The sequence below is a fragment of the Antechinus flavipes genome, chromosome 2 (assembly GCF_016432865.1).
Source record: "Antechinus flavipes isolate AdamAnt ecotype Samford, QLD, Australia chromosome 2, AdamAnt_v2, whole genome shotgun sequence".
Taxonomy (NCBI): Eukaryota; Metazoa; Chordata; class Mammalia; order Dasyuromorphia; family Dasyuridae; genus Antechinus; species Antechinus flavipes.
In genome coordinates this window covers 605,509,561-605,526,101 of record NC_067399.1, presented here as the reverse complement: position 1 = coordinate 605,526,101, position 16,541 = coordinate 605,509,561, and the positions used below count along the sequence as shown (strand labels likewise).

The 16,541-nt window shown below is 34.0% G+C and overlaps 1 protein-coding gene across 1 annotated transcript in view; it reads left to right on the top strand.

Moving 5' to 3' along the window:
* Positions 1 to 16,541, top strand: part of CPXM2 (carboxypeptidase X, M14 family member 2) — a 264,562-nt gene that overhangs the window by 106,545 nt on the left and 141,476 nt on the right. The window contains exon 4 of the mRNA XM_051981609.1: positions 8,957 to 9,096. Within this exon, the coding sequence (XP_051837569.1) occupies positions 8,957 to 9,096 (140 nt within the window). The remainder of the gene's footprint in view (positions 1 to 8,956; positions 9,097 to 16,541) is intronic.

Here is a 16,541-nt window from a genome sequence, read left to right as displayed (position 1 = left end):
TCCCATCTCTATGTTTTTGCCCAGGCTGTCCTTCATGCCAGGAATGGTATCTTTCTCAACATTACTTCTTGAACACCTAACTTTATGTCTCAGTTCAAGTGACATCACCAGAAAGTTTTTCTTGATTCCATGAGTTATTATAAGCTGCATCCCTTCCCAACCTCTTAATATTTCTTTTGAATGTATCTTGTTTTTCTTCTTACTGTACTTATATCTGCCACCCTTGCAAATTGCTTCACGTTCATTGTCTAATCTAAACTTCGCAACTACCCTGGGAAGTAGGGATTACCATATTATTCCCTGGGATAGGGTAGAGTGGGGAAGTGTTACTTTAGAAAATTTCCTTTAAGGAAAGGGAGAATGAATTGCAAAAGATTCTTTCCAAGAATTAAGTGATACCTGACTCTCCTTAGGAAACTTTATATCCCTTGTCACTCTTTCTAAGACTCTGTTTTCTTAAACTTATGGTCTCCAAAACACAAGGCTAAAATGAATAAGCATACTCTTTGATCCTACTTCTGGACTGTCCTTTTTCATTCATTATTCAAAATCCACCTTGAGATTCATTCTATCTTTATCACCTTATCCTATTCCTAGTCACATACTTCTATACTAGTGTCCACCCCAGCCCTTGTTCTCATATTTGGTGACTTTATATACACTGCTAAGATTGAGTTCAAATCTCAGCCTCACACACTCTAACTAGCTGTGGTAACCTGAGCAAACAAATTCTTTGAACTGTTTCCTTTACTCCTTTCATCTGCAAAATGGAAATGTTTTGAGAGGGATCTAGAAACCTTAAAGTGCCATATAAATGCTAGCTATAGAACTAGGTTTGCATTGATATTTTCAGACTTGAGGGGAAAACATGCTACTGGAAATTGATCATATGTACTGCAAGTAGAAAATGTGTTCAAGACTAAATTATGATCTTCTTTGAAACAAGTTTATAAAAACTAAAATGCAAATGTGAAAACTTAATAAAGATGGGAGATTATACTTGAATTGAAGTTAATATTGATCCAATCTAGTAGTATCTGGATCATTATATTGATTATAGGTAGTATTAATAGCAAGATATGATTGACTGTAATTGAGTTTATTTGAATTGCAATGTAAGTTAACATTAAAACAGATCAATTTCAGAAAAATGATATGCACTTTAGTATACTCAGGTTGCTAGTTTTTGAGGCAGCATTGTTAAAGCCTTATACAACTAGATAATCCAATAATTCTAAAGATTTATTTTTATTTGACATATTATTTGTAGTGTGCTTTTTAGAGCCCCCAAATTGGGGGTGGGGATCAAAATGTACGATGCTTTCTAGAGCCTCCACACGAGGTACCAAAATATACCATCCAAACTAGCTCTCAGAAGATCTTGGGACCAGGCCGAGTCCTTGGTGTTAGTGAAGGGATGAAGAAGAAGGGGACCCATGAGGCTGGTCAAAGATGGAATCCTTTTATTTTAAGTCCTCTCAGCCTCTAAATATCTCAGTATGATTACATCACTACAGCACATTGAGCATGTGTCAACTATAGAACCATTACATTTCCACATCACTGTAGCACACTGTGCAAGTGCTAACTATAAGCACTCTGCTGTTGACATGTAAATGTCTCTTTACTGTAAGAGTCCCTTACAGTATTCTTTGCTTCAAGTAGAACACAGGTGGTTTGGACTTCTCAGGAAAGCCGAGAGTCCTTAGGGGAGATAGGAGCCAAACCAGGCATTGTCAGCAGGTTCCCTCTGGGCTAAAGGTTTTATATCTTACCCAGAATTCCCCCACAATCTGCAGTACTCTACTATTATTCATTTAAGATTTATTATAAAATTCTATTAAATTGTAGACTGACCTTAAATTTTAAGTGATCTTCAACATTGTTCTAGGGAACAAGTGATATAGTATACAAAGTTTTATACAGAATGATCTTATATCAATATCTAGCCCCCAAGAAAAAAATAATTTCAACTGTAAAAACAACTCATACCAAATTGAAACCTCAGCTGTGTCCTTCTAAAGCAATGTATGCTAATGCTAACATTCTTCATATGAAGCTGAATTATTAGTATAAAGCTTTGTATTTAAAAGCAATATATATGGGGCATGCTATTGTTATAAATCTCCTTTAACAATTCAACTTAGACTAAAGTGTGTTGTCTATCCAGTTTCAAGTAAATAGCAATTTAATCGACAAATTACATGGTAGTTGGAGCATTTAAGATGAGTTGTAGGTTAATGAACCTAAATTGCTATATTTTTCCTTCTCTATGATTCCTTAGGATATAGACCCAATAGTGGTCCTGCTGAATCAATGGGTATGCAAAGTTTTATTAGCCCTTTAGGCATAATTCTAAATTGTTCTCCAGAATGTTTGGATCATTTCACAATTTCACCAACAATGCATTAGTGTCCCAGTATTCCCACATCCCTGCAACATTTATCATTATCTTTTTCTGAGATCTTAGTCAATCTGAGAGGAGTGAAGTGGCAGCTCAGAATTGTTTTAATTTGCATTTCTCTAATCAATAGTGATTTAGACCATTTTTTCATGACTATAGGTGTCTTGCATTTCTTATCTGTTCATATGTCTATTCATATCCTTTGACCACTTCTCAATGGGAATAACTTGTATTTTTATAAATTTGACATAGTTCTTTATATATTTTAGAAATGAGACCTTTATCAGAAACACTGGCTGTAAAGATTTTTTCCCAGCCTTTAACTTCCCTTTTAATCTTGTTTCTGTGGGTTTGTTTGTGTGAAAAAAAATTTTTCCAATGTAATCAGAGTTGTCCATTTTGCCTTTCATAATGTTCTATACTTTTTTTTTTTTTGGTCATAAATTCCTCCCTTTTCCAAATACCTCATAGATAATTATCCCTTGTTTTCCTAATTTGTTTATGGTGTCATCTTATGTGACCAAATCATGTACTATTTTGACCTTATTTTGTTAAGGAGTATAAGATGGAGATCTATGCTGAATTTCTGACATATTATTTTCTATTTTTCCCAGCAATTTTTGTCAAATAGTGAGTTCTTATGCCAGAAACCAGAGTTTGGGAATTTATTAAATAACAAATTACTATAGACTTTGGTTGTTTTGTTTTGTGTATCTAATCTTTCCACTCTATACCTTTATATACCGCTCTATTTCTTAGCCAGTACCAAATGATTTTGATGATTGCTGCTTTATAATATAGTTTTACATATCATTTGAACTAGTTCTCTGGAGGATCTCGGTATCAGTCCGAGTCCTTGGTCTTAGAAGAAGAGTAAAGAGGCAGGAATTAACATGATTTCTATTCATTTTGTTATTGACATGATCCTGATATTGAACCAGCTCTGCATTCCTGGTACAATAATCTCTTTGCTAATGTTTTATTTCAATATTCATTAGGGAAATTGGTCTATAATTTTCTTTCTCTATTTTGATTCTTCCTAGTTTAGATATCAGTACCATATTTGTGTCAGAAAAAGAATTTGGAAGTAGTTTTTTTTTTTTTTACCTACTTTTCCAAATGGTGTACACTGGAATTAATTGTTCTTTAAATGGTTGGTAGATTTCACTTGTGAATCCATCTGGCTCTAGAGATTTTTTCTTAGGAACTTCATTAATGGCTTGTTCATTTTTTTTCTAAAATGGGACTATTCAAGTACTTTATTTCTTCTTCTGTTAATCTGGACAATTTATATTTTGGAATTATTCATCCTTTTCAGTTAAATTGTCAGACTTGCTGCCATGCAGTTGGACAACATAGCTCCTAGTTATTGCTTTAATTTCTTTTTCATTAGTGTCATGTTCACCCTTTTCATTTTTGATGCTGGTGATTTTTTCACCTTTTTCTAATCAAATTATGCAAAGGTTTATCTATATGGTTGGGCTTTTTTCATAAAACCAATGCTTAATTTTATCTATTAGTTCAATAGTTTTGTTAGTTTCAATTTTATTAATCTCCCCTTTGAGTTTCAGAATTTCTAATTTGGAATTTATTTGGTGGTTTATAACTTTTTCTTTTTCTAGCTTTTTAAAGTGCATACCCAATTTATTGATCTCCTTTTTCTCTATTTTATTCATGGCTATTTAGAATATAAAATTTGCTGTGAGAACTGCTTTGGTTGCATCCCATACTCTTTGGTATGTTGCCTCATTATTGTCCTTCTCTTGGATGAAATTATGAATTGTTTCCATGATTTGTTGTTTGACTCCTCATTCTTTAAATTAGATTATTTAATTTCCAAATGGTTTTTTGTCTATTTTTTGCTGCACTTTTATTGAACATAATTTTTATTGCTTTGTGGGCTGAAAAAGCAGCATTTAGTATTTCTGCCTTTCTGCATTTGATTGTGAGACTTTTATTCCCTAATACATCGTCAATTTGTGTGAAGATTCCATGTACTGGTAAGAAAAAGATGTATTCTTTTCTGTCCCTATTCAGTTTTCTCCAGAAGTCTATCATATCTAGATTGTTTAGGATTCTATTAATCTCCCTAGTTTCTTTCTTTTTTATTTTGTGATTAGATTTGTTTGATTCTGGAAGGAGAAGGTTGAGGTTCCCCACTAGTATAGTTTTGCTATCTATTTTTACCTGTAACTGGCTCAATATTTTCACGAGGAATTTGGCTGTTCTACTACTTGGTTTAGTATTGTTACTACTTCATTGTTTAAGATTACCTTTATCAATTTTATACTTTCCTTCCTTATTTCTTTTAATAAGATTTATTTTTCTTTTGTTTTATGTGAGATCAGAATCACTACCTTTGTTTTGTTTTTATTTCAGCTAATGCACAATATTTTCTGTTCCAGTCTTTTATCTTTACTCTGTATGTGTCTCTGTGTTAAATGTGTTTCTTGTAAACAACATATTATGGGATTCTGTTTTTTAAACCACTCTGCTATTTGCTTTCATTTTATAGTTCACATTCATTCACATTCACAATTATGATTAGCAGAACACTATTACCCTCCATCATATTTTCTCTCCTGTGTATACTTTTGTTCTCTCTTTCCACCCTTTCCTTAATGGTGGTGTTTTGGGTTTTGTTTTTTTTGCCAACACTACCCAATACTTTATCTCCTATCATCTCTGCCCCCTTCTTTAGTAGTGTTTTTTAACCCATTGAACCCATTACCTTATCTTCTACAACACTATCCACCCCCCTTACCCCTTTCCCTGATGTTTTTGCCTTCCCTTCTATCCTGTCCCTCCCTTTTCTTTTCCTCTTTCTCCTCCTCCTTCTTTATAGGGTTAGATAAATTTCTATACTCAAATGAATGATTAAATTATTCCCTCTTAAAGCCATAACTAATGAGATCAAGCTTCAGACAATGCTCATTCCCCTCCCTTCTTTCACTCAATTGTAATAGGTCTTTTGCACCTCTTCATGTGAATTAATTATCCCATCATACCACCCCTTTCCTCTTTTCCTAGAATATATCTTTCTCCCCCATGAGTTTTTCTTTAATGTTATCACAGCAGGGACCATTTACAACCATATCCTCAGTCTGTGTGATGCCCTCTTCTGTCTGCCCCAGTGAAGAGTTACAGATATTGTTTTCCTATCTAGGGATGTAAACAGTTTAATCTTTATATATATATATATTTTCCCCCTGTTCACCTTTCTATGCTTCTCTTGAGTCCTGTGTCTGTAGATTAAAATCTCTGTTTAGTTCTGTTTTTTTTTTTTTTCAGCAGAAATGATTGAAAGTATCTTACTTCATTGAAGTGTCATTGCCTCCCCTGAAAGAGGATGCCAAGTCTCACTGGATAGTTAATTCTTGATTGTAATCCCAGGTCCTTTGCTTTCTGGAAGATGATATTATAAGCCCCCTGATCTTTTTTATTGGAGAAAGTGCCAGATCCTGGACATTCCTAACTGTTTCTCTTTGATATTTGAATTCTTTTTATCTGGCAGCTTTCAGTATTTTTTCCTTGAGATTGTAGTTATGCAACAATGTTCCTTGGGATTTTCCTTGTAGGATCTCTGGAAAGCCAGAGGTGACCAATGGATTCTTTTAATGAGGATTTCCCCTTCTGTTTCTATAATATTGGGGCAGTTTTCCTTAATGATCTCTTGAAGAATGCTTCCTAGGCCCTTATTTATTTATTTTTTTTGGTCATGGCCTTCAGATAAGCCAGTAATTTTAAAATTATCTTTTCTGGATTTATTTTCCAGGTTGTCTGTTTTTCCAATGAAGTATTTCACATTTTTTTCCATCCATTCCATTCTTTTTAGTATGTTTGACTGAGTCTTGCTTTCTCACAGGGTCATTAGTTTCCATTTGCCCTGTTTTAGTTTTTAATGTGTGTTTTTCTTCACCTTGCTTTTTTTATCTCTTTTTCCATTTGGTACTTTTTAGGGAGTTTTTTCTTCAGACAATTTGTTGTGATTATGACCCACTCACTGGCTTTCCCTGAATCTCTCTTAGCTAAGCTAAGCATCCTTTTCATCTCAGTGAGATTGACCTTTCTTGAAGTTTTTCCAGTTTATCTTGAGCTGGAGAGTGGTTTAATTCTATCAGACTCTGTTCAGAGACTTGCTTTGATGGGATTTTCTAGGGAAACTGGGAGAACTCGAGCAGCTTCCTGGCTTTATTCGACCATCTTGACTCCACCCATGGAATCCTGTTCATATATTCAAATTCCAATAACATTGACCTTCTTGCTGTTGTTAGCATATGACACATCATGTTCAGACTCTGTATAATGGCTGTCTTACATTTTTGGAATGCCCTCCCTTCTCCTCAATTCAAATCCTATCTTTTCCAAGAAGCTTTTCTTTCTCTTCCCTTTCCCTTACACCTATACTACTAGTGATTCCCTTTAAGATTACTTTCATTTACATTGTATTTGGTATGCACCTGATTTTTGACTTTTTGTTTCTTTGAATGTTGCTTTCCATCATCCATTAGATTGCAAAATTCTTGAGGACAAAGGCAATATTTTTGCTTTTCTTAGAATCCCCATTGTTTAGTGAAAGTATTTGGAACAAAATAAAGTTCAGAAAGTGTTTGTTGACAGTCTGAGCTCATAACCCTTCCTATGTTGCTACTTATTTATTTTCAAAGGCGTGTGGTTCTTTGCCATTAGAATGGAAGGCTTTCCCTCATTAGACTATAAACTCATTGTAAGAAGAGATTTTTTTTCTTCTTGGTACCAGTTTCCTCAATGCTTATTTGCACAATGTTTATCATGTAGGAATGTAATAAATATTTGGGACTGACTTATTCACCTGGCTACTATTGTGTCCCCGTTACTTGACAACCAAGTTTAATAGAGGAATAAGGGATAACATCAATGCCTTTTATGGCTTTGATTGAATTACATATTGGGCCATTTACCAAGTCTGCCTGAGTTATATAAATGGTACTGAAGGGACTGGCAGGGTTGATAAATGGTCCTGTAGGATTGGATAAAGTGAATATTGTTCTGACTTTCAAAAAAGGTAAGAAGGTGGTTTTCTTATTGCAGAGTGATCTTGATTTTGAATTTTGGAAAAAAATCTATAATATTTAATTACTATTTATAAAAGATATGAGCATAATTATTATGGCTCTATCAAACAAAGATTATACTAATGTAACCTCTTTTCCTTGTTGACAGTGTTACCAGACAATATTGAGAGCTACCCTTAAAATCAGATTCAAGTTCAGATTAAAGCCATATATGCTGCCTAAATGACCCTGGATAATTCATATAGACTCTTAGTCCTCCGGCCAATTCTCTAATATAGGGGTTTCAAATATTTTTTGCAACTGATACTTTTTTACTTTCAGTAAATTGAACTTTCCATATCCCAAATGCAAATGAAAGGAAACAAATTCTAGAATTCACTGTGCATGTATACATGAAAAATAATATAAAGAGATCAATTAATTATTCACAAAATCTTTATTTGGTATATACTTTTTATATAATAACTTTATAAATATTTGAAAATCTTGAGGTTTTTTTTCCTGCTTGGCTCCAGATGAATGAAGAGAACTAGGAGAAATGAGTGGAAATTATAGACACATTTAGAATTATTGTGAAGGAAAAAAAATCCCAACAATTAAAGCTGTCTCGAAGTAGAATGGAGTGGAATGGTGGTAATAGTGGCTCTCTTTAACTGGAGGTCTTCAAACAAAGGCTTATCACTGTTTACCAAGCATGCTGAAGATACTTTTCATGGTCAGGTAGACTAAGGTCTTTTCAATCTCTGAAAATTTTTTTTAGTCCTGAATGATGCTTACAGTAACTGAAGGTTCTCATTATTATGATCCCCTCCTAAAATGACCATTTGCCAAGTATTAATTCTAAATTTACTTCAGTTTTGCAAACCCACATTAAGAATGCTCCTTAGAATTTGATTTTAAGAATGCTTGAAGTGCTTAAAGATGGTCTTCAGAGATAAAATCATCAAAATCTTTATTTCTGAAATGCAGATGAATATTTCCTTAGTATACCAAATCATTCTTTCTCTCTGAAATAGGTGGGATCTTTAGACTGAAGTCAGTTGAAGAGCTTTGCTTTGTGTTCATATGTCCTGGCAACTTGATTCAAGCAATGGTATCATTTTTCCCCAAAAAATGTAGATTGTTATGGGAAAAATTCACTAGTATTCCTTCCATTCGTTTAGCTTACAAGCTCCTGCCAAGGGAATCTTTGGGTGGTAATAGTAGCTGATGTTTAGCTTGCCAAATGATTCAATTAAATGCTAATCCAGTAAATATAAACCCTACAGGAGAGAATTTAAAATTAGGCTCTCATATGGGACAGACAACAGACATGTAGCACCAAAAAATTTCCATGATGACATAACATAAAATGTGTGGGGAATAAGGATTTTTAATTCATTGCCTCACAATCCCTTTTCTTCCCCTTATATACATATATACTATCTGTCTCCCACCTCTTTAAAGGTTGAGTTCAGATTCTCTTGGATTTCTGAAAACACTTTTGTCTTTCTTTCAGGCAGGTATTAATGAAAATGACTTTTATGATGGAGCTTGGTGTGCAGGAAGAAATGACCTTCACCAGTGGATTGAAGTTGATGCCAGGAGGCTGACCAAGTTCACAGGTGTTATCACACAAGGAAGGAACTCACTTTGGTTGTGAGTATGATGCAATGTGGTTTTTTTTTTTTTTGATTCCTTCTCCTGGGGCATAAAAATTCCAAAATTCATATGAAAAGGTGCAAAGAAGGAGAACAAAGAGGAATGTTTGGCCTGGATAAATGAGAGTGGGTGATAGGAGAATAGAAAGTAAGACATATAGCAGGAACTCATGTACAGTATTTACTGAACATAAACATGAAGTTGTTGTACATGTTGAGTCTGAAATGCTAGGAGCACAAAAACCACGCATTTAGATCCATTTTAGCATTTAATAACAGATTAGTTCTCTGATTTAGCAGAGGCCCCCACACAGACATACCACAATGGAGCTGCTGTTATTCAGTTCTTTGGATATTGTCCAATATTTAGTGATTAGCCTGTTGGCAGTCATACTAGAACCTAACTATAATTAACTGATGTGATTTATTTTAATTCCTAGAAGGTCACCAATAACAAGTAGATTATGATCAGATAAGTGATTTTTAGAGGCCAAATTCATATAGAATTATCCACCATTGGAGTCATTTTTCCTACAGTGACTCATCATATACTTTAATTAGATTTCAATTAGCCATCATAAATATTTTTCATATCAGAGTCCTCATACAGGAACTATATGAATTTGTGTATATTGATCTCTGTATGATCTGGATATTATCATTAAATTTCTGAAACCAAGAATGATGAAAGCAAAATGTCTTTTGCAGGATGTATTTTGGGATTGGTAATTACACTAGTAAAATATGAGTTGAGGACCAAAGAAAGAAGCTGAGATTTCAGACTGGGACATTTGAAAAGAGGAGAGGGATAAACATGGATCCATAGTTCCTGAATTTCAAGCAGAAAATGTCAGGATTTGAGGCAGAGCACTTGGATTTGAATCCTACTTCAGCTATTTACTACCTATATAATCTATGGCAAGTTACTGCTCATCTTTAATGTAAAGAGGTTAGAGTAGATGTCCTCCAAAGTTCTTCCCAGCTTGGAATCTATTTTCCTGTGATCTTTGGAATAAGAATAGGTTGAGTTATTTATATGGAGCAGTGCTACATTGATTCATATTTGGGGGGTGGAGAGGTTTGAGAGTCAAGGCCTGAAGTGACAAAGAAACTGGAACCAAGAAAAACATTCATTTGCAGGATAACTTTGGACAAAATGATAGTTCAACTGACTCAGAGTGCTTAATGACCAAGGCTTCTTTCATGGGAGAAATGCATTTATTAACCAGAACATCTGTTCTACCCACATAAAGAGATAATATTAATTCATGACAAAATGGCATAAAGGTACCAGGAGTGGTGATATGAAAGAGATTTGGGAAAGTATAATAGTTCAGAAAAACACAAAGAATTTATGTGATTGGCATCCATCACAGGTTACAGAGATTTTTCTATTTTATTTTATATGAATAGCAAGCAAATATAATTAGGTAAGGCAGGGTCATAAATGAGCAGTTTGTGTTTGAGGGAATATGATTTTTATAAATCATAAAAATAAATTTTATAAATTTATAAAAGAGCAGAGGCAGGATCTAGGAAGTAAGGGAAAAAAACAGGGATGGGTTAGAGAAAGGATAGGGAGAAGCTGGTTGGAATCCACCTGGCTGACTAATCCCAGACCTATGTAAAAATATGCCCATGAAGATATTCTGGAAAGCTAACTTCCTTTCTGTATGCAATTATGGTTGATGAAATTCATATTATAACTCTTAGCTTATGTTAATAAGACAGTATTATTATTAATAGGAAAGCTAAACCTCATCAATGTTGCCTCAAAGGTTGTTGTGACTGTCTTTGAAGATGTGAACTAGATTATGATTGTCATTTTAGCAATTCTTGAGAATAAGCTAGTTTAGGTTTTATATTAGTGAGACTGAATAAGCTCAAATTTCATATTGGTACATCAGCACAACAATTACAGAAATATTGAGAAACAGAATAGAGTTCATAATATTTATCCAAAAAATAAACAAGAAGCCTCTTGTGAATAGAGAAGTATCTTTAGAAATAATGAAGAGAAAGTGGCAGAAGTGGGAAAAGATGAAGTATATGATCATACCACACATTGACATAGTGTTTAGCTGAAAGATTAAACAAAGAAGCCCAGTGACAAGTGTCAATGGATTATTAAGATAGGTCAGCCTTGTTGTCTTTGAATGAGTTTTTCTCTTAAAAATGAGGATCAGATGCTGAGTGAAACAGGGCCAGGAGATCATTATATACTTCAACAACAATACTATATGATGATCAATTCTGATGGACCTAGCCATCTTCAGCAATAAGATGAACCAAATCAATTCTAATGGAGCAGTAATGAACTGAACCAGCTATACCCAGCAAAAGAATTCTGGGAGATGACTAAGAACCATTACATAGAATTACCAATCCCTATATTTTTGTCCACCTGCATTTTTGATTTCCTTCACAGGCTAACTATACAATATTTTGGAGTCCAATTCTTTTTGTACAGCAAAATAATGGTTTGGACATGTCTACTTATTTTGTATTTAATTTATACTCTAATATATTTAACATGTATTGGTCATTCTGCAATCTAAAGGAGGGAGTGGGGGGAAGGAGGGGAAAAATTGGAACAAAAGGTTTGGCAATTGTCAATGCTGTAAAATTACTCGTGCATATAACTAACTTGTAAATAAAAAACTATTAAAATTTTTAAAAAATGAGGATCAGAGTATAGCTACATTATCTAGGTTTTCTGGGAGATAACTTTAAGGTGAGCTTCTCATTGTCTGATTTCTTAATATGTCTCTGAATTAGGAATATTCTTCAAAGAACATTCATATGTTGCAAACATTCCTCAATTTTCCATTGTCCATACTCAACTATTCCTTAAAATGTCACATTAAGTTTATTCCAGAAAGATAAAATATCCTTTTCAGATGATGTGGTAAGAATAAATTCTCTAATTTGAAAGTGATGTTTTCACATTCTGAAAATCCTGATAAAATATCATACTCACCATGTTCAAAATAAAATTGATTATCCCTCACCTAAAAGCAAGCCCTGCCCCAAATTCTCTATTCTGTTGTTGAAACTACTGTCCTCCAATCTACCTTTGCTTCACATTTATCTCTAATCACTTGCCAAGTCTTATTGATTCTTTGCAAGATTTCTTATATTTTCTTCCTTTCCACTTTCAGCACTAACTTTGTTATTCAAACTCATTTACTCTCATGGGGACATCTGTAACAACATCCTATGTGGTCATTCTGCTTCTATTCTCTTCTAATTAACTCATATGCACAAGCAAATTTCTTATTGCATTGCCTATACAAAATAAAGTACAAACTCTATATAAGGAAATTCAAGTTACCCTTGCATCCTAGTTTCAGTTTACCTGTCTTTTTTTTTTTAAATAAAGCTTTTAATTTACAAAACATATACATGGGTAATTTTTCAACATTGACCCTTGCAAAACCTTCCGTTCCAATTTTTCCCCTCTTTCCTCCTACCTCTTCCCCTAGATGGCGGGTAGTCCAATACATTAAATATGTTAAAATATTTGTTAAATCCAATATATATATATATATATATACATACATATTTATACAGTTATCTTAATGCACAAGAAAAATTAGATCAAGAAGGAAGGAAACAAAACTGTGAAAGAAAACAAAATGCAAGCAAACAACAACAGAGGGATCTACTTAAGTTTTTCTGCAGAAAATATAAAGGCAATGGTCAGATGAAGAATTGTGAGGTGAGATTTCTACTGAAGGATTCTGAAAAGGGAGGAGCATAGATAAACAGAGAATCTTAGGGAGCTGCAAGGAAACTTAGACATTTAGTCCAATTCATTCATTTACAATTGAGGAACTGAGGTTTGAGAGTTGAAGTGACATGGCCAAATTTTCTATTTTATTATCTTCAGACTTGGAACTCAAAGTCAAGAGTTAGGAGACCTAGGTTCTTAAACCCAGATTTTCTTTAGGTTGGAGAGAAATGTTAATCCCTTCCATGCTATGGGAGTGACCTGCTACTGGGGATCCAATTCTGACCAGCAGAAGAGATCCCTTCATGTGAGAGGATGATGATGATAAAAGGAGACTGAGAGGCAATTCCATTCTCTGACCTCTCTCCTCTTCTCTCTTGCCTCCAATTTATTTCATTCTTAGTTCACAAGCAACATCTGTGTCAGTAAAGGCTGACTTGTAATTCTTGTGGGGGTCCTTGAAGAACTGACCTACTCCTTCACACTTAGGTGTGCTCCTTAACACTTACATGAGAAAAGAACATTAGAAAGTAGGGAATTTGAAATGGGACAAAGGGCTGCTGGAAGAGGGCAAAGGCCCCAAAGACAAGTATTATCAGAGATAGTTTGGTGGAGACTTGGCCTTAGTTACATTCCCTTGTTCCTCAAAGAGTTAGAAGTTGTACAGGGGGACATTTGTGTCCTGTGTGCTGCCACACCTTAGCAAGAAAAATCCCATCAGACCATAGGACACAAGCCAAGCCTACTTATATGACTTACCCAGATTTCTTTGGTATATTCTGTTATTGTTATTAAAAATTGAATGGCTAATTCAATTCTGAGTTTGTCCTTAGTGAAGTCATTATTTGAGTTGTCATTGTATTAAAACTAGGTGGTGTATTGCTTTAGGCTTTTAAGGGAACAAAGCTTATGCTTGAATCTAGGAGGTTTTCCTTTGTTCTGTGAGATGAAGACATTGGAATAAAGGTCTTTTTCTTTGGCTGCCTTTATCAAATATCCTATTAAAGGCCACAGGAGCCCTAGAAAAGCACTAGTAGTTTCCTTTTCTTTTCAATACCTATTCTCATATGGCATCAGCCTTCTTTTCTATGAGCCCAATATTCTGTCATAGAAAAAGAAGCCTTGAGATGATCACTAGTTGAGCTTTTCAGAGCTATGCTTTTTGAGGTTGCTCTTTTATGAACTTGGCTTCGAACCAGGAACCATTTTAATGGCAGAGCTACTCGTGCTATTTCTCATCCTTAGCAGGTAGTTCTGGTAGTACCAGGCTTTGTACCTGTTTTTATTATTTCAATAGACAATATTTTGGCCTCAGGATATCTTATGTGGTTCTACAAAATCTATGAATTTATTGCATGCAGGAGGCTCATTCGTAATGGACACTAACCCAATGATTCATTTCTAGAGTCTTGCCCTGAACAAATCATGTGGTATTCTCATAGCTCGAGGCATAGCATAGGCAAAAAAGAGAATAAATAGAATGTCGACTTTCTAGGGGAAAAGACGTTGTTTACTTGGAGAGAGAATTTGATCACTGAAGTTAGTGATAGTAATTTTTAGAAACGGTTTGTTTCATTTTTCTCTTTAATTTCATATTATTAATTTAAGTGATTATTTTATACTACTATATGTACCTTATGTAATTTGCATGTATATAAAGACATAAGATAGTATGTTTTAGATCTAGAAAACTTAATTTGTACATTTTCTTGTACCACTTAATATTTGCTAAATATTTTTGTAAGTCTTGTGTTTATCTGGATTATATCTAGCTCATTTTGTCTACTTCCAGAATTTCCTCTGGGAATCTCAAAATATAAATCAGGTTTGAGTCTTCACAGATATGAAAGAAAGGGGCTCCAGTTCCCATGTAAGCATTAAATGGAACAATGCATATCAGATATAGGACATTGATTATTTTATCTCATGAAAAAAATGTACAGAAAGAAACACAATGGATGCATTATAATCTATAAATAAAATATGCAACTTCTTTTTTCTTTCCAGTAAGTTATGCCTTTTACCATAGAGAATTACTTATACAAGGCATCAAACATTTTAGTACTATGCTCAAAGTTTTGAATCTCCTCTCAGAAAGAATGCAAATTTGGTATTGCTTGTGAAGTGGCTCTCTAATATCTATTGAGTCCTACTTTTAGGGGCCTGGGTGAATATTTAGAAATGTGGTGCTAACTCAAAAGGGTCAGACTCCCTGCTGAATAACAATTATTTCAAATTGCTATATGAATAATTCATGAAAGTAGTAGCAGAGAATAAAGTCCATCTTTCTAAATGTTTATAATGTCAAAACTTTTTGGTCCTTCATTGCCCATTCTTTCCATCATTATAAAGCTGAATTTGCCAAGTGTTAAATTGTTCATTTCACCCACAAATAGGGAATGTGTTCTTGATTTAGACCAGAGGTGTCAGATACATGGCCCAGACCAAACTACCTATTGTAGCTAGAAGTAGAATAAAATGAATGATAAATACTTAACAAAATAAATCAAAATACAAAAGAATGTTGATTTTGTTAATATGTAGGGTTTTTTTAAAGTTACCATGTGACCTACAAGGCTTTTTTATGTAGCGCCCCCCTCTACTTCACTTCTAATTGAGACCACTGGTTTAGGTCCATCAAAAGTATAGATTTCATTGTTCTACATCATAATTCAGTCACTTGCTTCTCCTCTATCTTCACTACTAGTAAAAAGAGTAAGACATGTACAAGTCACTCCATTTTTAATGAAGCAGCTGGGCTGAAGTCAAAATGAAGCTCGAATACAGATACATCTGGTGACAAAAGGAAAGGATGACACTACAAAGATCAAAATTTTATAGGGACCTGGAATGTAAGATCTATGAACCAAGGTAAACTGAATGTGGTCAAACAGGAGATGGAAAGATTGAACATTAACATCTTGAGTGTTAGTAAATTTAAATGAACAGAAATGGATGAATTTAATTTAATAAACTACTGTGGGCAAGAATCCTTTATGGGAAATAGAATAACTCATAGTTAATAAAAAAGGTAAGCAGATCTAAAATTATATTATAAAGCAGCAGTTACTAAAACCATCTGGTATTGGCTAAGAAATAGACTAGTTGATCAATAGAATAGGTTAGTTTCAAAGGACAAACAGCCAATAACTTTAATAATCGAGTGTTTGACAAACCCAAAGACCCCAGTTTTGGGGATAAGAACACATTATTTGACAAAAATTGCTGGGAAAACAGGAAATTAGTATGGCAGAAACTAGACATTGACCCACACTTAACACCATACACCAAGATAAGGTCAAAATGGGTTCATGACCTAGGCATAAAAAATGAGATTATAAATAAATTGGAAGAGCATAGGATAGTTTACCTCTCAGACCTGTGGAAGAGGAAGGAATTTATGACCAAAGAAGAACTAAAGATCACTATTGACTACAAAATAGAAAATTTTGATTATATCAAATTGAAAAGTTTTTGTACAAACAAAACTAATGTGGACAAGATTAGAAGGGAAACCATAAACTGGGAAAATATTTTTACAGTCAAAGGTTCTGATAAAGGCCTCATTTCCAAAACATATAGAGAATTGACTATAATTCATAAGAAATCAAGGCCATTCTCCAATTGATAAAATGGTCAAAGGATATGAACAGACAATTCTCAGATGAAGAAATTAAAACCATTTATAGCCATATGAAAAGATGATCCAA